General features: G+C 40.0%; 1 protein-coding gene across 3 annotated transcripts in view; it reads left to right on the top strand.

The window, feature by feature from the left end:
- The first annotated feature begins 1,457 nt into the window (after positions 1-1,457).
- Positions 1,458-23,425, top strand: part of SLC26A6 (solute carrier family 26 member 6) — a 54,226-nt gene continuing 32,258 nt past the window's right edge. The window contains exons 1-9 of one of the 3 annotated variants that reach the window (XM_070738410.1): positions 1,458-1,579; positions 12,788-12,968; positions 15,355-15,494; positions 15,675-15,785; positions 17,052-17,227; positions 19,584-19,748; positions 19,844-19,996; positions 22,346-22,428; positions 22,663-22,810. In XM_070738410.1, coding sequence (XP_070594511.1) covers positions 12,832-12,968; positions 15,355-15,494; positions 15,675-15,785; positions 17,052-17,227; positions 19,584-19,748; positions 19,844-19,996; positions 22,346-22,428; positions 22,663-22,810 — 1,113 coding nt within the window. In that variant the 5' untranslated portion in view covers positions 1,458-1,579; positions 12,788-12,831. Of the gene's footprint in view, positions 1,590-3,390; positions 3,512-12,787; positions 12,969-15,354; positions 15,495-15,674; positions 15,786-17,051; positions 17,228-19,583; positions 19,749-19,843; positions 19,997-22,345; positions 22,429-22,662; positions 22,811-23,425 lie in introns of those variants that run through there. The other 2 variants (XM_070738409.1, XM_070738411.1) reach the window with 2 other exon arrangements.

Raw genomic sequence — 23,425 nt, 5'->3', positions numbered from 1 at the left:
AGGGGGTAGATGATCTCTAGGATTCCTAGGTGTTGTGGTTAGCTCTGGCCCAGCTCCTGCCCCAAGGAATGTGCAGGTGGATGTGGGGGAGACATCCACATGCCGCAGGCCTGTTTTGCTCCCAATGGAATCTGCCGCTGAAGCCTCCTCTTACCAAGGAAGCATGAGTGACAGGGAAGAGGGGAGTTTGGCAGACAGCTCAGGAGGAGATCAATCATCTGTATCATCCTTGGATTCTGAACAAGAATTGATGACACATCCACGCATAGGGTGATGCATAGGAGACAACAACTGAAGGATTATTACAAGAGAAAATGAGGCTGCCTGTGGTTGGGTGGGGCTCCAGTAATTAGGGCTGCTGCTATAAATAGCAGTGTGTGGGTTTGGCCGTTGTGAAAGAGTATCTGATCACAGTTCTTCAGGAATCGTGTGTTGTTGTTTTCTGGACTTTATTGATTTGTCACCCCTTTGAAACCACAGCAGAGCAGCATGTGTGTGTGTGTGTGTGTCTCACTTCATTGGAAGAAGAAGGGGTGTGAAGGTTCTTCACAGCTGCTAGCTAAGTACTTAATGACTGCTTAAGGGAAATTGTACAGACTACCCGGTTGTTTTGGGACGAGTGCTCTTTGCAATACAAAAAGAGTGCTTAGTTTGTTTTGAATTTTGTGATAAAGAACATTGTTTTGAATTTTCAAATGTGTGTGCGTCTGCAATTTATACCCTTGAATTTTCAGAAGGCTCCTACCAGAGAGCCCGACAGAACACCTAGGATAGGGATCTAGGATAGTTATTCAGAGGCAACCATGATCATTCACTCCATTTGTTCCAGTGCAGTGGTTCTCAACCTGGGGTTGAATGACCGTTTCACAGGGGTCACCTAACACCATAGGAAAAGACAAATTTCCCATGGTGTTAGGAGCTAAAGCTTCTACTTTGGTGTCTTGGAACATATTTTTATCATTTGACCAATCGGGTGTTTACAGTGAGGGTGTCCCTCTGACCTTCCTCCCAATCATCTTAAAGCTCTTGGGAGAATTGGCGCTAGACTTATGATTGGGAGTCACCACAACATGAGAAACTGTATTAAGGGGTCGCAACATTAGAAAGGTTGAGAACCACTGCAGTACAATTTTCTCTTTAGCAAGCATAATTAGAAATGCAACTTTAAATGTTTATAAAAGCAGCTGGTTGCTAATATCTTATCAATGTAAAATATGTTATGTGTATAAACTTTGTAACCCCTTTTTAAAAGATAACTCAAACAATAACGGCTACAAAATTGTGAAAAAAATGTTCTTTAGGGTTCAATTACCAGCCTGGGGTTTTGCTTCCCTTAATCGCTATTAAATATTTATTACCGGCCAGCAATTCACCCTCCACTACCCTGTAAATCATTTTAAACTATCCTTTACTCATCTACTCTAAAGTGAATTTCTTTCAGATTGAAACAGATTACAAGAACTTTTATTTATCTCTGTCCCATTTCCAACAAAAAACAGCCAAATATCTCAATGTCCTTACAGAGGAGCTTCAAGAGGAAAAAAAGGAAATCTCATCCCATTTTCCTTCTTTATCACTAGTAAGTCAAGGTGAGTAAATTTTATTGTGCTTCAGTCTACCTGCCTTTCCTCGTGGATAAATGTAGTATAGAGTCACTTTGGATAGTGAGATGGGTAGCATATAAATTTAATAAATAACTCTTGTTGAGATAGTACTCCACCACCATGATTAGCAAATGCATTGCCCTGATTGACATACATGGAAATATTTGAGAATTCTGGTTAAGGAACTCTCATAGAAATATGCCAAAGACTGATCAACACTGGATTGTCTATCCCACGAATCCCACTTGGCCTTCTCCGGGTCCCGTCGACTAAACAATGTCGTTTGGCAGGTCCCAGGGGAAGAGACTTCTCTGTGGCGGCCCTGACTCTCTGGAACCAGCTCCCCCTGGAGATTAGAACTGCCCCCACCCTCCTTGCCTTCCGTAAACTCCTTAAAACCCACCTTTGCCGCCAGGCATGGGGGAATTGAGATATCTCCCCTGGGCCTATACAATTTATGTATGGTATGTTTGTATGTATGTCTGATTAATAATGGGGTTTTAAAAATGTTTTTAAACTATTAGATTTGTTATGAATTGTTCTGTCGCTGTTGTGAGTCGCCCCGTATGTATGTCTTAGGTTTTTCTTACCTAAGTGTAGGATTTTACTTTTCTCTGCATTGAACTTCATTTTATTTGTTTGGGCCCACTGTACAAGTCTGTCAAGATCCATCTGTACCTTGAGCCAGTCCTCTGGGGTATTGGCTACTCCGGCCAGCTTGAGATCATCTGCAAATTTAATTAGTTTCCCCTTCTAATTTGGCCACCCTCATTTATTTATTCTATTTATTTATTTATTTTGTCCAATACACAATGAAGGTTATAGAGCAGTGGTTCTCAACCTGGGGGTCGGGACCCCTTTGGGGGTCGAACAACTATTTCACAGGGGTCACCTAAGACCATGGGAAAAGACAAATTTCCCATGGCGTTAGGAACCAAAGCTTCTATTCTGGCGCCTCGCAACATATTTCTACAATCTGACCAATCAGGCGTTTACAGAAGGGTGTCCCTTTGACTTTCCTGCCAATCAACTTAAAGCTCTGTTGGAAGAATTGATGCTAGACTTATGGTTGGGAGTCACCACAACATGAGAAACTGTATTAAGAGGTCGCGGCATTGGAAAGGTTGAGAACCACTTTTATGGAGGATATACTCGTAGTAAAATATATCAAAGAAAGAACAGAAGAGAAGACATAGGAATAAAATATATCAATGAAAGAATAGAAGAAAACATATAGGAATAGAAGAAAATATATATGAGATATAGGAGAGACAATAGGACAGGGGACGGAAGGTATGCTGATGTGCATCAGTTGTTTAGCAATCTCTTAGAAATCTGGAGAGGTCAACCGTGGATAGTCTAATGATAAAATGTTGGGGGTTAGGGGATGACACTATGGAGTCCGGTAATGAGTTCCACACTTCGACAACTTGATTACTAAAGTCATATTTTTTACAGTCAAGTTGGAGCGGTTAATATTAAGCTTGAATCTGTTGTGTGCTCTTGTGTTGTTGTGGTTGAAGCTGAAGTAGTCGTTGACAGGCAGGACATTGCAGCATATGATCTTGTGGGCAATACTTAGATCATGTTTAAGGCATCATAGTTCTAAGCTTTCAAGACCCAGGATTGTATGTCTAGTTTTGCCTTGACTCTGATAAAGTCCCAAAGTCCTGGGCCAAATCGTCAGCTAAGCCAGGGCTCCGATCCAAGAAGCACAACTCTGGAACTTCAACCGAGCAGAGAAGCAGCCAGACCAGTGTAGTGACGTGAAGGCAAGAAGGGAGGGCAGTCTCAAAGATCACTCTCAGGGATTAATTCTGAGCCAAGCAGAGCCCAAGGTTATAAAGCTGGCTGGCTGGCAGGCAACATGTGTCATCAATTCAGCAGTTGTGTGTGACATCTATCAGGTAAGAGAGGGCAATCCACACCTTTCCTTACAAATGCCGCTGAGAAAAGACAGAGCTTTAATTCATAGATAAATAAGCAGAAAATTGAAATAGTTCTGTTGGGGTAGTTGGGATAGTCGTAAAGAGCTGAAATGGAAATCAGAATTTAGCAACTCTTTCAGGGTTAAAAATTATCTCCCTTTGAGTTTAGTAACAGAAATGTTAAAAAAAATTAAGGCTATAAATCAGACCTTTTGGCCACCAATCCTGGAATTGACTCTAAAGCTTACTGTGATGCATACTTATGTTGTATGAATGGGACAGCGATGGGTTGCTCCCTGTTTGGCCTGGTTCTAAGAATCGGTAGCGCCAGTGGTGGGAGGCTCCCCCCACCCACCCAAGATGCTTCTGCGTATGCAGAGAAGCGTCACGTGCATACACAAACCAGTAGTAAGGGGTTTTAGAACCCACCACTGGAATGGGATTCACAAAATATTGCAATCCAGGTTATATTTGTAGCATGCCATAATCCCAGATGCCGCATCATTCCTGCTCCTGTTCCCATTTTATTTCCATGATTCCCTTGTAAGTTTTAATCATCATAGGCTACTTTTCCTAAATATCAGTTTGTCCTTTTGCAAATACTATATTGCTTAATTTATTCCTGAATGGGGAGTGGGGAGCAAGATAGAATCTCCTTTAATTGTTGTTTAGCAATCTCAGTGAACTATAGGGGAGAGAATGCATGTTGGGGATACATTTCTTCCTTGGTAGCTGAGACATAAACCAAGTTTTCATCACAGAATTGAAACAAATCTAGTTCTGACCTTGTTGGATAAGCAACAATCTGGTATAAAAGTAATACAATGTTTCTTGACGACTTTAAAATAGCATGAGATCTTCAGGAAAAAGCAAAAACAATTGTTGACCATGAGAAAGAAAATGTTACAACATTCAGATTAAGGGAAGCCTGACAAAACTAAAGCGTGTTTAAGACATAGGAAGGATTACAAAACAATGAACAAGTTGCCAAATCCTTTTTTTAGTCAATTGATTAAGAATAATCTTTAAAACAATGTTTTAAAAAGATAACATGTGGTTGGTATGCAAGACTATCAGACTATGGCTTTAAAGGAAGCTCTTCAAATATGAACATTCAATCTGCTCAAGTACAAGAGTGATAGGAGTATTCGCAGATGGGCGGCCTACAAATCTAATAAATTATTATCATCATTATTATCATTATTATCATTATTATCATTATTATCATTATTATCATTATTATCATCATTATCATCATTATTATCATTATTATCATTATTAATTATTATTATTATTTTAGCTTCTGGGATGAAAGTGAGAAAATAACTGTTGGCTTCCATTTTTCAAGACATAAATCCAGCTTTTAAAGTGAACGTTGTTTTCCAGTCAAAATCCAATGTTTTATTTTGATGACAAGATCAATGGGCAATCTTATACTGTATTAAGAAAACTGGCAACAATTCCATCTCTTTGTATTAGGTTAAAAAACCTCAATAGAAAGCAAAACAGGGACAATGACCAAAGGTCTGAACAGTATATAACAGTGATGGTGAACCTGTGGCACAGGTGCCACAGGTGGCACGAGGAACCATATCTTCTGGTACACAAGGTGCATGTGTGTGCCAGCCAGCTGATTTTTGGCTCGCATAGAGACTCTGGGAGGGCATTTTTGGCTTCCAGAGAGCCTCCAGGGGGATGGAGGAGGGCAGTTTTACCCTCCCCTAGCTCCAGGGAAACCTTTGGAACCTGGGGAGGGCAAAACACGAGCCTACTGGGCCCACCAGAAGTTGGGGAACAGGCCATTTCTGGCCTCCAGAGACCTCCAGGTGGGCAGGGGGAAGCTGTTTTTGCCCTTTCCGGGCATTGAATCATGGGTGTGGGCACTCACGCATGTACGATAGTGCGCACCCATGCTCTTTCGGCACCCGAGGGGAAAAGGTTTGCCATCACTGGTATATAACCTCCAATAATGTAGCCCCGGCATGTAAAACCACCTTCCTCCTGTGAACGGTCCTGGAGCAGAACATCTATATTTCATAATTTCTATATGATGTAAAAATCAAACAAAGAATTGTTGACAATGAGAGAGACAAATGCAGGATGGGAACAGCCTTATCGAGTCAACTATTGGACTCAACAAAGCGGCAAGCGATAACGCATTTCCCACTTTTTGTAATAAGGATACCTTCTATAAAGCCTGAAGAGCAACCTGATAAAGAGTAGTTGGAGCGTGATGGGTGCTTCTGGACAATATGCAAACATTTGCATTTTTATGAATGCAGCTACATAGGTTTTAAGGAAAGGAGTTTGTTGATTCTCACTTATATTCAAGAGAATTAAAACCCCTCCATGGTAAAACCTCAACTGATTTTAGTGAGAAAGGATAACATCTTTTTCTCTCTCTCTCAACTCTGGGGGAAAAAAAGAACAAAAACTGGCAGCAGATTGATTGATCATTATGGGAAAAAGGAAAATGCAAAGAAGAAAACCCCTTCATCAAACCATCTTCTATTTCCATGATGGTGAACTTATGGCATGTGTGCCAGAAGTGGCATGCAGAACCCCCTCTGCTGGCACTTGCACCGTCGCCCCAGGTCAGATCTCTGTGGCATTTCTTTTGTGAGCTTCTGTTTCCCTGAAAACGATGAAACAGAAGCTCACGAAAGAAAAAGATCTTACCTCTTGTTGCGCTACCAGTATAGTAGTACCTCTACCTAAGAACGCCTCTACATACGAACTTTTCTAGATAAGAACTGGGTGTTCAAGATTTTTTTTACCTCTTCTCAAGAACCATTTTCCACTTATAAACCTGAGCTTCCGAAACTGTAACCGGAAAAGGCAGGGAGAAGCTTCTGTGGGGTCTCTCTAGGAATCTCCTGGGAGGAAACAGGCCCTCCGCTCTCCCTGTGGTTTCCTCAATCGCACACATTATTTGCTTTTACATTGATTCCTATGGGAAAAATTGCTTCTTCTTACAAACTTTTCTACTTAAGAACCTGGTCATGGAAAGAATTAAGTTCGTAAGTAGAGGTACCACTGTATTGGGATCTTGCTGGCCAGCTGGTCTTTGGGTCTCTGCTGTGCATGCACACATGTCTGTACATGCATACACTTGCATGTGCCTTTCAGTTTGGGTATGCGCGCATGTGCAGTTTGGGCACTTGGTGTCTAAAAGGTTTGCCATCACTGTTCTATACATTTTGACATTTTTACGGATGCCTACTATCATGCTGCCCTTGAAGATAACAGAGATTGGGCTACAAAGAGTCTGAAAACATGAACCACTCATCTCCCAAATGCCCTTCGTTGTGTTCTACAACCTCCTGGTTGCCAAGAGAGGACTGAGCTGGGAAGTTTAAACTTGCCATGATGTAAGTCTGAAACTCTCATCTCCTGATACCATCCAGGATATGGCGACTTCTCCACCCCACACCACAGAAGCTAATTAGAATGACTGTGAAAACGTACTTCAAGACTGGCCCTGGTGTAAGGCAGCATCTGAATACAGGAAACTCCTTAGGGGTACTGAAGAAATTAGCTGGCAGAAATAAAGGGAACAAGACCCAGATGCTGTGACTTCTGCTTCCTCATAGTCACAGTGAAATGGATCTGTGAAATGACTCTCTATTTATTTATTTATTATTTATTAATTAATTTATTTATTGAATTTGTATGCCGCCCCTCTCCGTAGACAATGATAAAAAAACAACACGTAACAATCCAGTTAATAAAACAACTAAAAACCCTTATTATAAACCAGACATACACACAAACATACCATGCATAACTTGTAATGGCCTAGGGGAAAGGAATATCTTAACTCCCCCATGCCTGGTGGCATAAGTGAGTCTTGAGTAGTTTATGAAAGACAGGGAGGGTGGGGGCAGTTCTAATCTCCAGGGGGAGTTGATTCCAGAGGGCCGGGACCACCACAGAGAAGGCTCTTCCCCTGGGGCCTGCCAAATGACATTGTTTGGTCGACGGGACCCGGAGAAGGCCAACTCTGTAGGACCTTATCGGTCGCTGGGATTCGTGCGGTAGCAGGTGGTTCCGGAGGTGATCTGGTCCAATGCCATGCTCTCTATATAGGATGGCTTCCTCAGTTAGGTTTTGACATGTTTGCAAAGCATAATTAATATGTTTACAAGAAAGTTGACCAGAGGGGATACAATAAAGCTCCTGTGCACTAGTAGAATTACAGCAAGGATGTACTTTGGGGGAGAGTTTTTCCTTATGGCTGCATTTTCAAAGGGAAACATTTTGCCTCTTTTAATGTTCAAAATGATTTTTCTCCCCTGAGTTCTAATGGTGTTTAATCATATGGATTGTCCCCTTCTAGTTCCTGGTTCTGGTCAAACTTCACGTACAGTATTTGCAGGGAGGCAAATATAATGCATCTCAGCTTGAGAGGCAATGAGAACAAACACAATATAAATTGAGACCCTACTTAGAATCTGATGGTGTATTCTTTCCTTGATTTTGGATCTGTCTTCCAAAGTTGATATTTGCTTCCAGTAGAATTCTGTACATTTTCTGTTAAGTGAAAAATATCTCCTCAAACCAAATTCTTATTTCAAAAGAGAGCTGTTCCCTCAGGTCTTCAGCAGAGCAGGAAAAAACCCCAAATGTCTTCCCTTGCCTACTCTGACCTTATTCGCTATCAGGTTCCATCACCACCACCAGCACCACCCAGGCATCTAATCAGGCCTGAAGAAGCTTCTTGGATGAGAAGCAAAATGTCTTCAAAGAAAACCCAAAATGTCCAGTTGCCTCTTGGGGGCAAAAAAAAGCACCTTTGGGACAACCATGACTTGGATGATGGATAATCACCACCATAGACAACTCTTTCTCTCTTGAAATTCCATTTGCCTTGGTCCTGAAATTTTCCTATGGGAAATTTTGAAAACCAAAATGCCTTGGAGACCAGAGTCCATGCATTGAGTCATTTGTCCTTTCTGCAATGTCTTAATCTTCCTTTGGATGACATTTACATTTACTTTCCAGAAACAATTGCTTCCCAAGGGAGGGAGGGAGGGAGAGGAAGGGAGGGGGAGAGGGGGAGAGCAGTATTTCAGTGCAAAATAACAGGTCTTCAGTTCAACCAGGTTCATTAATAAGACATCCTGGTGCAAAATGATTGCTAAGTAAATTACAACCTGTAACATCTTTTATTTAACCCAAAACATCTTCAACTAGCGAGTTTAACCATAGTAAATCAGAATATCTAGACCTAGCCCACATGCTACCAGATAAATGCATGAGTGTTCTCCTGCAATCGTCCATTGTAAAATACACCTGAGAATTATTTCTGCTACCAGTATAAACAGCAGTGATTGAAAGCAACACTTTTATTTATTTATTTTTTAAAATGGTATGCTCCTAACTGTGGCATAACATAGTATTCAAAGTTATTTGTTACAGGAAAGAATGTCTGTATTCTATTATTCACTGAAGATGAAATCTTATATGCATTTATTTATTTATTTTATTTATTCATTAGATTTGTATGCCACCCCTTTCCATAGACTCAGGGCGGCTCAGAACACAATAAAAACAGTTTATAACAAATCTAATAATTTACAATTTAAAATATTTTTAAAAAACCTTATTAAACAGACATACACACAAGCATACCATACATAAATTGTATAGGCCCGGGGGAGATATCTCAGTTCCCCCATGCCTGACGACAAAGGTGGGTTTTAAGGAGTTTGCGAAAGGCGAGGAGGGTAGGGGCAGTTCTAATCTCTGGGGGGAGCTGGTTCCAGAGAATCGGGGCCACCACAGAGAAGGCTCTTCCCCTGGAGCCGCCAACTGACATTGTTTAGTTGACGGGACCCGGATCGGTCGCTGGGATTCGTGTGGCAGAAGGCGGTCTTGGAGATATTCTGGTCCGATGCCATGAAGAGCTTTAAAGGTCATAACCAACACTTTGAATTGTGACCGGAAATTGATCGGCAGCCAATGCAGACTGTGGAGTGTTGGAGTGATATGGGCATACCTGGGGAAGCCCATGACTGCTCTCACAGCTGCATTCTGCACGATCTGAAGTTTCTGAACACTTTTCAAAGGTAGCCCCATGTAGAGAGCATTACAGTAGTCAGTATGCATGCCAGTTGCTGTGATGTATGTGTGTTTGTTTTGAATAATTCTTGTTGTCTTGTTCTTCTTTTCTTGTTGTTGTTGCTGCTGCTGCTGCTGTTGTTCTCCCCCTTCTTGTTTTTTTCTTCTTCTTCTTCTTCTCGTTTTTCTTCTTCTTCTTCTTCTTCTTCTTCTTCTTCTTCTTCTTCTTCTTCTTCCTCCTCCTCCTCCTGACTTTAAATATAAAGCAACAGGAAGAGAGTGGCTCAAAGTGACTACTCTGGCAAATTCTACATTGCAAGATAAGCTGCTTGCTTCCCTTGTTACTTCCAATGGTTTCTTAGGTCTACTTCAGACCTTCCAATCTGGGTTTCAATGAGCTGGGCCAAACTGACCTCAGTCTAGATCATAGCTATTGCAAAACCTGATTGATCATTTCTCATCCCTGTAGGGCAGTGGTTCTCTAGCTTTCTAATGCTGCAACCCCTTAATACAGTTCCTCATGTTGTGGTGACCCTCAACCATAAGTCTAGCACCAATTCTCCCAACAGAGCTTTAATCTAATTGGCAGAGAGGTCAGAGGGACACCCCCACTGTAAATGCCTGATTGGTCAGATTGTAAAAATATGTTTCAAGGGCCAGAATAGAAGCTTTATTTCCTAACAACATGGGAAATTTGTCTTTTCCCACGGTCTTAGGCAACCACTGTGAAATGATCATTTGACCACCAAAGGAATCCAGGCCCCCAGGTTGAGAACCACTGGTGTAGGGGAAGGCAAGCCACACTGGTTGACTTCTGTATGGACTGGCCTAAAGGGCCCTTATTATTAGTCTGTGCACCTTTCCTTTGCTTTCCCAGATGTTTGCACACAAAGATGTTATTTTATTATTATTATTTATTAGATTTGTATGCCGCCCCTCTCTGGAGACTTGGAGCGGCTCACAACAGCAAAAACAGCACAAATCTAATAGTTAAAAACAATTTAAAACCCTTAATATAAAAACAATCATACATCTCAAACAAACCATACCTAAAACAGAAATAACCCAGGGGAATCAATTTCCCCATGCCTGACAGCAGAGGTGGGTTTTAAGGAGTTTGCAAAAGGCAAGGAGGGTGGGGGCAATCCTAATCTCTGGGGGGAGTTGATTCCAGAGGGTCGGGGCCGCCACAGAGAAGGCTCTTCCCCTGGGTCCAACCAGATGACATTGTTTCATCGACGGGACCCGGAGAAGGCCAACTCTGTGGGACCTAACTGGTCGCTGGGATTCATGCGGCAGAAGGCGGTCCCGGAGATATCATAGACAGCCCCTTCCTATATTATCTGACAATAAAACCGACCCTCACGTTTTGCGTTTCCCCTTTATTACAGCATTATTGTCCTGATGCTACAACAACCAAAGCAACAGAATACTAGGGTTGTTGTGGATAAAATAGGAAGAAGAAAGAACAATCCATAATCTTTGCTGTTTTGAGATATTTATAAAAATAATAAATGTGAGATATATGCAATCAAATAAAAATAAGATATTATTGGCACACAATAATTGATAGTTAAGCTTTAAAGGAACAAAAGTCCATAAATTGCAATTTACAGACCAGAGTTTTGCAAAATATATATATATATTTTTTAAAGGACAGGGAAGGACAGGGGGTGGGAAAGCAAGGAGAAGATTCCTCACCCAAGCTGGGCAAAGTGCCCATTGGGTGAGGAAAAGGTCACAGTGCCTTTTCAGAGAACAGAAGGGGGTGTGCCAAGCACTGCAGCCAGTTGGAGGTGAGGCTGCCACTAGAATGGAACAAAGACTGTTTTTCTTCTGAAGGGTTTGAGACAGCTGGGGTCAACCGAGGGCAGTTTTGAATCAGAGCTGGAAAACACAAGGCAGGGGCATTTGCCCTGAGCTGGAGATGGGAGAATGGTGACACCCTCCTTTCTTGGACTTAGGGAGCTATAGAGGTGGTTTTTATTGGCAAAGGGCCAAGCAGCAAGCAGGGCTCGGCCCTCCCTCCGTCTTCTTTCCTTTTAAAAACCTTTCTCCTCAGGAGCCATTTCATTTATATAACGGCTTAATTTAATTTATATGCCGCCGAATCCCATGGGCCTGGATATCTACCAGTCGCTTTAAAATGTATGCCAGGATTTTAAAATGCCGGGTTCTATTTTTTTAATGACCTCCTTTATTTAAAAAAAAAAATCAAGATAGAGCTCCAGGATCCTGGTTTCAATCCCCCCCCCCAAATTAAGAGATTGTGTTCGTTATGCATTTTATTCCTGTACTTAATTTATATGGCAATGTAAACTCTGGATAGCTAGATTAAAATTTAAGAACTCAGAATAGAAAATGACCATCTAAAAAAAAATCACATTTGTATTCTGTGTTAAAAACACGTGGCTTTGTTAAACACATGGTTTTGTTAAAACATATGGCTATGTAAAAATAAACACCTATACTAACTCCAATAGTCATAGCTAAATTAATGTCAACCACATAGGCTCCACTAACTTTGAATCCTAGCGACCGGTGAGGTCTAACAGAGTTGGTCTTCTCAGGGTCCCGTCAACCAGACAATGTCGGCGGGCGGGACCTAGGGGAAGAGCCTTCTCTGTGGGGTCCCCGGCCCTCTGGAACCAGCTCCCTCCAGAGATTCGCACTGCCCCCACCCTCCTTGCTTTTTGAAAAAGTTTGAAGACTCATCTTTGCCGCAGGCCTGGGGCCATTAGATCTCTCCCCCCCCCCCCCAACCATGAAAGTGTTTTGAATAATCTTTGGATTGCGTGAATGAGAATTGAATGTTTTTAAGCTTTTAGGATGTTTTTTAAGTCTTTTAACTATTATAATTAATAATAATAAATAATAATAATTTATTGGATTTGTATGCGGCCCCTCTCCATAGACCCAATTATTAATTGGATCAAATTGTTTTATTGTGTATTCTATGTCTGTTGTGAGCCGCCCCAAATCCACGGAGACGGGCCGCATACAAATCCAATGAATGAATGAATGAGTGAATGAATGAACGAATGAATGAATGAACGAATGAATAAACAAACAAACTTCAACTTCCAGGTTTTTAAGGTTTTATGAGAAGCCAGCAGGATTAGGGCCAACCAAATCTTGGTAGTTCCACCTCTGGAACATTAGTATTGATGGTGCTTCTTCTTCTCTTCCCAGCCCCAAAGCTGAACCACAAAACAGGTGGGACCGCTGAGGTTGGCATGGAGGCAAACGGAGAGCCAGGTCACTCCAAGGCAGAAAGTGCAGGTGAAGTACTGAATGAGTCCGAGCTTGAGAAGATCGGCCTGAGAAAACAGGTATCACGAGAGTCGCTTTCCACCCAGATCAGGAAAATAAGGTAAAGTATTGCTAATCCATAACTCATGGCATGAAAAATCAGGGAAGCAGGTTTTAGATTATGAAAGGATGACTGAGAAAGGGCCTTGGGAAACATGAGGAAAGCAAATAAGCTGTTGCTTCTGAATAGCAGATGTTTGGAAGGAAATGATGACAGAATACAGGTGATCCTTGACTCACGACAGTTCATTTAATCAACAGCCAACTTTGACTGTTCAAAATTATAATGACAAAGTGACATGGTCATTTTTCACACTCACGGCCACTATAGCATCTCCATGGTCATGTGATCAAAATTTGGACACTTGCAACTGACTCATATTTATGATGGTCACAGTATCCTGGGATCACGTGATCACCATTCGCAACCAAAGTCAATGGGGAAGCCAGATTCATTTAACAACTGTGTTATTAACTTAACAACTGGAGTAAGTCACTTAACAACTCTGGCAAGAAAAGTTATAAAAGTGGGGGAAATTCACTTAACAAATGTTTCACTTAGCCACAGAAATGTTGGGCTCAATTATGGTCATAAATCAAGGACTATCTGTATGGTCGTAAGTCAAAGACAAAGCAACACATTGTCCTCAAATCTTAGAGAAGAAAAGAGGAATATACCAATGCTATAGCAGTGTTGGTGAAACCTTTTGGCACTGAGTGCCGAAATGGGAGTGCCCGCGTGCGCCCATGTGCTGGAAACCAGAAGAGCAGCCCCCTGGAGCACATGCACACCAGAAAGATGATCTTCCAGTTTCCAGCATGACATTTGGTCTTCTGCTGCATGTGAAGACAGCTGAGAGACTGTCTGCTGGGATCTCCTCTCCATGTTTTCGGCATGCAAGCCATAACCCGTTGCTCTTCCGGGTTCCGGCATGCCAGCCTGCTGGTCTTCATGTGCATGGGAGGGAGGGAGGGAGAGAGGGAGGAAGGGAGGAAGAGAGGAAGGGAGGAAGGGAGGAAGGGAGGAAGGTGTTGAAAACAATAGGAAGCAAAAAAGAAAAAGTAAAAATACATAAAGAAGCGACTTCAATCTTCTTTCTTGTAGTTATAGACAGATTTGAAACCCTTCCCACCTTTCTAAATTTGATAACATAGTTCCCTTGTCCCCACATTCAACTCTTATTAATCAGTAAATGATGGGTATGTGTTATCTGCTCTCTCTCAATATACATTAAATAGACTAGTTGTTTGGTGTGTTCTGCCTCAACAAAGATTGCAGTTTTGTGCATCCCCCAAAGGAAGCTTCCAGTGTTACACAAAAGACAAAAGAAAATAACTTTAAAAGGACTTGAGATAGACATTCATGTACAATTTTCTTCATGTACTTTTTTACATTTTATTGGTTAATAATAATAATAATAATAATAATAATAATAATAATAATAATATATTAGATTTGTATATTTGTAATATTTCCTTGCTTCTCATAATTGTTGTATTCCTCTAACTAACTAAGTAGCCTAAAAGATCTGGAAAAGTATGTTGGATTTTACATGAAGAGGTGAGGCTGCCATGGGTAGAAATGTCCATACAAGCCAGCGCCTGAAAATTAACACTGTTCAGCTCCTCCCCACCCTTTAAAAAAGCCCCATGATTCATTCGATTGCGCTTAATTATTTTTGCCAAGGACTGGAGAAAAACCTTGTCTAACAGCTGCATGTTCTGTTGCACTTTTAGAATAATTTAAAAAAAAAACAAGGTGGAAAGGTTGTGGCATTTGTTGCACACAATTAGTTAGGAGTAGGTGGAGCAGCTCCACCTCTGCTTTTAGCCATCAAAATGTCCAGAATTCCAATATTGCAACTCTGGAATTTGATCTTTTTATGGCAGAATAATGTGGCATGGCCATTGTGGTTTCCCCCCCCCCCTCTTGATAGATTCTGGGAGTGATTCACAAATTTACCTCATGGAATGGAACAGATTCCCAGTTCTTTCATTGCCCCACATCCTTCAAATTCTATTTAATTTAATTTAATTTAATTTAATTTAATTTAATTTAATTTAATTTAATTTAATTTAATTTAATTTAATTTAATTTAATTTAATTTAATTTAATTTAATTTAATTTAATTTAATTTAATTTAATTTAATTTAATTTAATTTAATTTAATTTAATTTAATTTAATTTAATTTAATTTAATTTAATTTAATTTAATTTAATTTAATTTAATTTAATAATTTAATTTAATTAATAATTTAATTAATAATTTAATTAATAATTTAATTTTTAATTTAATAATTTAATTTAATTTATAATTTAATAATTTAATTTAATTTAATTTAATAATTTAATTTATAATTTAATAATTTAATTTAATTTATAATTTAATTTAATTTAAACCCTGCTTTCCTCTTGCAAAGGTCTTTGTCCACCTCTTTTTTTCCAGATGCTCAGGATCAACTGCAAAGAACTTGCTATTTCGATTCCTGCCCATCCTTAGCTGGTTGCCACACTACCCAGTCAAAGAATGGTTACTAGGGGACATCATGTCAGGATTCAGTGTGGGGATTATGCATCTCCCACAGGGTATGTTATCTGAAATCTTATTTTGGAATCCTGGGATCTTGAGGAAAAAATACCCTCTGACCAACTATTGGCCCTCTTGTGTTGATCTCGCCAGTGGGAATTCTCTGACAGACACTTTCAGTCAGAGAATTTCTGATGCTAAAGCTATAGCAAGGTAACTTCCCCTTATATTTTTTCAAGGTTTGGCATATGCACTCCTAGCAGGGTTGCCTCCAGTCCATGGTTTGTATTCGTCCTTCTATCCAGTTCTGATATATTTCTTATTTGGGACATCCAGACACATCTCGGTTGGTAAGCAAAGAATGCTACTTTAGATGCTTGATGGGGTCACATTTACTAGAGTAGAACACCAATGGCATCACTAGCAATGAACTATAGGTCTAATTTGGGAAGCCCTCAAAAGACTTACAGAAAGAGTATTAAAGAAAGGCCTTATCTGGACAATTGGAAGCCATAGCTGCACAGATAACTTTTTCAGACTCCATTTTAAAAATGTGCTGCATTTTCCAATTGGCTAGCACAATATTTTTTCCATGTTAAGCAGAAAACCTTTTTCAAGGAGAAGAGCAGTAGAGGGGAAGTGAGAAGGGCTAGAACAGAAGGAAGAAGTGAGGGAGGGGAGGTTGAGACAAATTTTATTTATTTTTATTTATTTATTTTATCAGGCATGTATTAGATCAGTGATTTTCAACCTTTCTTGAGCCGCAGCACATTTTTTACATTTACGAAACCCTGGGGCACATTGAGCGGGGGGGGGGGGGAAATGTTTGGATAAAAAAATTCTCTCTCTCTCTCTCTTCCTTCCTTTCACTCTATTTCTCTCTCCCTCCCTCCCTCTTTCTCTCCCTTCATCTTTCTTTCTCTCTCTCTCCATCCCTCTTTCTTTCTCTTCCTTCCTTCCTCTCTTTTTTGCTCCCTTTCTCTCTCCCTCCCTCCCTTTATGTTTCTCTCTCTCCCTCCCTCCCTCCCTCCCTCTCTTTCTTTCTCTCTTGCTTTCTTTTTCTTGTTCTCTTTCTCTCTCTCTTCCTTTCTTTCTCTCTTGTTCTCTTGCTTTCTTTCTCTCTCTCTCTCTTGCTTTCTTTCTCTCTCTCTCTCTTGCTTTCTTTCTCTCTCTCTCTCTTGCTTTCTTTCTCTCTTTCTCTCTCTCTTCCTTTCTTTCTCTCTCTGAGCTTCGCAGCACACCTGACCATCTCTCGCGGCACACTAGTGTGCCACGGCACACTGGTTGAAAAACACTGTATTAGATAACAGATATAAAACATAATTATAAATATACAATAGCACAGAAGGAAGATGTGACAGTAGGATCTTCAAAGTACCTATTTGCCCCCCCCCCCTCTTAAATTTGGCAGTACCTAAACATAATACTAGCTAATAGTTAATCTCTATTAACACATTTGCTGCAAATATTTATTTATTGGCCCAATTGATATATGCTTGTTGTATCATATTATGTTTATTAACTCGGTCTAAGAAAGTAGATATTATTTCCAAAATCTTTTGAATCAGAAGAAGAGATTTAAAAGGTTCACCCTAACCGTGGATTTCTTCCCACAGGTCCATTTGCTGTCATTTCTGTGATGTTAGGAAGTATGACAGAGTCACTAGAACCAAATGGAAAATATTTGGAAGTGATTGTTGGCAGCAATAAAACATTTGTCAATGAGAGCCGGAGGGATGCAGCCCGAATAGAGCTGGTCACTGCAGTCACCTGCTTAATGGGCCTCTTCCAGGTAAGGTGGTGATAAACATTAGGTAAATACCTGTTGTGTAAACCCAATTGATGGCTAAAATCTGAAAATAAGAAATATGGAATCTGCTTTGGTCGCCAGGGTGAAAGTGTTGGTCTTACTGTTATTAGGCAGGGTGGAAGTAGCTGTAGTTAATGTGGACAGTGACACTGGTATGTTTGAAGGCAGTTATTTGCAGAGCAAATTAATGGGAAATGAGGGAGTCCACAGGAAGAAAAGAGAAGAATGAACAAGCAAGATGTGTGGTGCATATACAGAGAATTGTGAGGAGTGAAGCATGACATCTCCTAAATCATGTCTGCTGGCACCCAAGCCGTTGCCCTAGCTCAGCTCCAACATAGAAACATAGAAGATTGACGGCAGAAAAAGACCTCATGGTCCATCTACTCTGCCCTTATACTATTTTCTGTATATTATCTTAGGATGGATATATGTTTATCCCAGGCATGTTTAAATTCAGTTACTGTGGATTTATCTACTACGTCTGCTGGAAGTTTGTTCCAAGGATCTACTACTCTTTCAGTAAAATCATATTTTCTCATGTTGCTTTTGATCTTTCCCCCAACTAACTTCAGATTGTGTCCCCTTGTTCTTGTGTTCACTTTCCTATTAAAAACACTTCCCTCCTGGACCTTATTTAACCCTTTAACATATTTAAATGTTTCGATCATGTCCCCCCTTTTCCTTCTGTCCTCCAGACTATACAGATTGAGTTCATTAAGTCTTTCCTGATACGTTTTATGCTTAAGACCTTCCACCGTTCTTGTAGCCCGTCTTTGGACCCGTTCAATTTTGTCAATATCTTTTTGTAGGTGAGGTCTCCAGAACTGAACACAGTATTCCAAATGTGGTCTCACCAGCACTCTATATAGCGGGATCATAATCTCCCTCTTCCTGATTGTTATAACTCTAGCTATGCAGCCAAGCATCCTACTTGCTTTCCCTACCGCCTGACTGCACTGCTCACCCATTTTGAGACTGTCAGAAATCACTACCCCTACATCCTGCCAGCTGATTTTTGGCTTGCACAGAGGATCTGGGAGGGCGTTTTTGGCTTCCAGACAGCCTCCTGGGGGCTGGGGGAGGGTGTTTTTACCCTTCCCTAGCTCTAGGGAAGCCTTTGGAGCCTTGGGAGGGCGAAACACCTACTTACTGGGCCCACCAGAAGTTGGGAAACAGGCCATTTCTGGCCTCCAGAGGGCCTCCTGCGGGGGTGGGGGAAGCTGTTTTCACCCTCCTGAGACATTGAATTATGGGTGTGGGCACTCGTGCATATACGATAGTGCGCGCACATGGTCTTCCCAAGGGAAAAAAAGGTTTGCCATCACTGTCCTAAATAGTTAATAAGTGTTTGTTCTAAGAGCTGCTGATTGCCCATTGTGGGTGACTGAGTAGTTGGTAGGTACTTCCTGCTAATTAAACAGTCTGAATTTAAAAATAGCTTGATCCCAGGGGACACACTGGCTTCCAAATTATTGAAACTTTACTTACTCGCTTAGCAATAGTTAAGCATTTGTTCTGCTTTCTGGGTCATTCGCTTTCTGAGCTAATGATGTCTTAAGAAAAATGCTCTAAAATATATAAAAACAAATATTATTTAATGGTACATATATTGACCGCAACTAGAATGGCAATAGCCCAATGCTGGAAGCAACCCAATCCTCCTGAAGATTCACTAATACTTAACAAAAATTTGGACTGTGCAGAATCTGATGCTTTAACCCTTAAATTAAAAAACAAAGAAGACTCCGATTATTATAAAACATGGAATTCTTTTTATGATTGGTTTAAAAGAAGAAATAAAAGTTTAAATTACAATATAACAATAGCAATATTTTTTTCTTTTTTTTTTTGATATAACAGATCAAATATGATATATATACAGTGCTTTGTTAAAATAAAATTTGCATGAAATTAAATTAATCAAGTAGGAGTGTAAGAAAGCGGCTAAGAAAATAGCAACAACAAAAAAGACACTGATAACCAAAAGGAATAACAGTAAATACCGATTGTTTCTTTCACCAGAAAATAATTTGATATCAGAAAAGACTGTTTATTTTTTCCTCCTCACAAGAGAATACAAACGATATACATTTTGTTGTTTGTTTATTGTCATTGTTAATATTGTTTATTGTATTTAATTAATTAATCAACTATTATTATTATTATTATTATTATTATTATTATTTTTGTCCTTATGTGTTTTGTTTTGTTTTGTATCTTTTTCCTTTTTTTTGGTTATGTTTTGTAAATGTGTAGATGTATATATTTTTAAAAAAATAAATAAAAAATTATTTTCCGTTTCGGCAGCTGTAACTTCACCAATGATCTGTTTTAGGTTGCCCTTGGCCTGCTGCAGTTTGGGTTTGTGGCCACCTATCTTTCGGAGCCCTTGGTGCGAGGCTATACCACAGCTGCTGCAATCCATGTGCTGGTTTCCCAACTAAAGTATGTCTTTGGAATCAGCCTGGAGGATAAATCTGGACCATTGTCACTGATCTATGTAAGTACAAATAGACACAGAGAAGTTGTGTTTCATCAATGTTCTTTCTTCAGTCTCCAAATTATGACTTCCTCTATTTTGCTATTTTCACACAGACCTTTGTGGAGATTTGCTCAAAATTACCTGGCACTCACACTGGTACTGTGGTCACTGCCTTGATCTCCATGGTTGTCCTTTTGCTCATCAAGCTACTCAATGACAAATTTCATAAGAAGCTTCCAGCACCTATCCCCATTGAACTTCTCACGGTAACTTCTTGGGCAACATTCTAAGATCATTGGCTTGCTTGTTTTTGGTTTTTTTCCTAAAATGACAATGGAACAAAATATGGCCAGCATTGCAGAAACTTTGTCATAATGTTAAATATATTAAAATTACAAGAAAAAACTAACTAGCATAATACTTCCCAAATACCCCCTCAAAGTCTAGTTATTAAAGCAAGATGAAAACTTCATGGAAATAAAATTGGCATTATATTCAGTGGAAGGTGAATGTTAGGTTGTTTATAAGGAAAATACACCATAGTTTAGCTACCACCAGCCCCAAAAGTATGCCTAATGTGCTTCAGAATTGAAATGTGACATATATCTAGTAATGGCATATATTCAATAGTGGAGGAATGAAGGTGGAAACAATATACTCCTTAGCCACATGTTTTCCCCCTATTGCCACATAAAAGGTATAGTTGAAAAATGACATTAAGTCTTTCAGTCAAAGCTTTCAGTAGCCATGGTTCGCATTTTCTACATGTCTGCTCTGGGCATGAATTTCTATTTTGGGATCCAGAAGCCCTCCAGATCACTTTTCAAGATCCCCTTTGGGAACAATGTTTGGGTGGAATGAGTTTTTAGTTGTTGTTTTTTTTAAAAAGAGCAATCATTGGTAGGAATTTGTTTCCATGCAATTCTTGGAAGGTATTAGAATTAGCTTCATCCCTTATATTACATAGTGGTAGAGAGAAATAAAAATGTTATTCTGTTTCCTAGGAAGAAATACACTCTCTTCATTGAAATGAAGATTTTATTTTTGAAGAAAGAAAGAAAGAAAGAAAGAAAGAAAGAAAGAAAGAAAGGCAAGAGAAATTGGAAGAGTAGGAAGCAAAGAGTTTAGACAGCTTATTCTTAAAATCTAGGTCCCAATTCCTCAGCATTCAACTATAATTGATTTTAATCAGAACGCCAAGGATTTTGATGGGGTGCCATCTTTTTGAACTGCCTGTTGCTAAAAAATAAGAGACTGATGTTAATTACTTTGATAATAGCAATAGCACTTACACTTATATACCACTTTACAATGCTTTACAGCCCTCTCTAAGTGGTTTACAGAGTCAGCATATATTGCCCCCAACAATTTGGGTCCTCATTTTACCAACCTCAGAAGGATGGAAGGCTGAGTCAACCTTAAGCCTGGTGAGATTTGAACTGTCAAATTGCAGGCAGTTGGTAGTCAGCAGAAGTAGCCTGCAGTACTGCATTCTAACCATTGGGCCTCCATGGCTCATAATGTCATTTAGTTTAGTTAATTTCCTCTTTTAAAAATATCTCTGGGAGATTTAAGTTGATGATATTTTAATTATACACACTGCTGGTTTATTGTTGCTATGGTTCATCACACCATCAGCCGGTTGTTCAGACTGCATTGGGTATTTTTCTCTACATTATTGAGTCCCTTACAAAGACAGGGGATAGGCAGATGTGTATGTTCTGAGCAAAACCTTGTTTTGCAATTGACTGATGATGGATTTGTCAATGCCAATGATGTTTTGTTGTTATTATTCCTGGATTATGTTTGGTTTTTTATTGACAACAATTTACCAATTTATACACTCTTTCAAAAAGAACCTAAAGTTAAAACAAAATGAAAAACAGACAGATTTTGCAAACTGACAGATCGCTGCAATGCCTCTGTTGTCAGCAGCCATTGGTACTGCATTTCCAGAGTCCCATTTCTGAGACCAAAAAGAAAAAAGATTAGAGTGCTGCAATGACTGAGTCTTCTCCACTTTTATTATGCATCTGAGGAACACCCAGCTCAACCTTTTATTATTTTTTATTTTATTTATTCATTTGTCCAATACACAAATACATAGGAAGAAAAATAGACATGTGATAATATAAATGAGGGTGAAAGTGAACTTAGAGGAGAGGATATATGAAAGGAAGAGAATATATAAGATAGGTGAAAGAAAGGAAAGACAATTGGACAGGGGACAAAAGGCATACCAGTGCACTTAGGTACGCCCCTTACTGGCCTCTTAGGAACCTGGAGAGGTCAATCGTGGAGAGTCTAAGGGAGAAGTGTTGGGGGTTAGGGGTTGACACAATTGAGTCCGGCAATGAGTTCCACGCTTCGAAAACTCGATTGTTGAAATCATATTTTTTACAGTCAAGTTTGGAGCGGTTCGTATTAAGTTTGAATCTGTTGCGTGCTCTTGTGTTATTATTGCTAGCTTGCATTTGGGAAATTCTGGTCCAACAAATAAGAATGAGGCCATCACATTAGTGATGTTGCAACCTATTAAATCCCTTCATCTGTGCCCTTCCTGGGCAGCATTAAATTACCAAATAATATTTTGCCTACCTGCCTCCTTTTTTCAGATTATTGTCTCTACGGCAATCTGCTATGGTGCCAGCCTAAGCCACAAATTTGGGATTAGTGTTGTGGGCGATATTCCCAAGGGGTAAGTGTTCTTGCTGCTTCCCCAAACCCATTGGTCTCAGAGCCATACTAGGCCAGATTGATTTGCTTCAAAACTTATAGGGGTCTTATTTCGACTGCACCCAATGGAGGTTCCCTTCCTATTGGCTTAATACTCCTCTTCCCACCCCAGCCCTGGGAAATCACCTGTTCCTCTCTTCTTTTGCCTTGTACTACAGCAGTGCAGCCTTGTGTCATCTATGTTTCCTTATTATAGATTGAGGTCTCCTGAAGCCCCCAATGGAAGCTATTTTGGGCAGGTGGTAGGGAATGCTTTTGCCATTGCTATTGTTAGCTATGTCCTTTGCATCTCCCTTGGGAAAATCTTCGCACTCAAGTATGGCTATAGTGTGGACAGCAACCAGGTATGACATGCGGAGAGGGGCGGCATACAAATCTAAATAATAAATAAATAAATAAATAAATTTGTTATGCTTTTCATATCTTGGCTTCCTGGTTCTCCCCCCCCCCCTTTTCTCTTTGCCTTGACTTTATCTTCTCTCTTGATTGTCTTGTCAACTATCTATCTACTCCTGTTGCAGGTAATCCTCAATGTTACAACCAGTGATGGGCTGCCAAAACTTTTAGTGCCACACTGTAGCCGTGGCTTATTTTGTGGGTGTGGCTTGATGGTCATGTGACTGGGTAGGAGTGGCTTGACAGCCATGTGGCCAGGTGGGAGTGGCTTGACAATCATGTGACCTGGGGGTGGCTTAAAGTTCATATGACTGGGTGGGGGTGGCTTACTGCCCAAGATAAGTTTTCAAATAGGTGCTTGGGCTCTTTTTCAATTGATTAAGTCACATTATTTGAATAATCACAAAAAGGACAAATGACAGACAGCATTATTTGTTGAGGAGCACAGTAACATTTAAAGGTTTCGTATGATAACAGATTAGGCAAGTAGCTCAATTTTCTTTAATTGCTATAAAAGTTCAGTTCTAGATAATGATTAAAATGATTAAAGCGTTTACGGGTAA

The sequence above is a fragment of the Erythrolamprus reginae genome, chromosome 2 (assembly GCF_031021105.1).
Source record: "Erythrolamprus reginae isolate rEryReg1 chromosome 2, rEryReg1.hap1, whole genome shotgun sequence".
Classification (NCBI taxonomy): domain Eukaryota; kingdom Metazoa; phylum Chordata; class Lepidosauria; order Squamata; family Dipsadidae; genus Erythrolamprus; species Erythrolamprus reginae.
The sequence above is the reverse complement of the archived record's forward strand: the minus strand, read 5'-3'. Positions and strand labels throughout refer to the sequence as shown.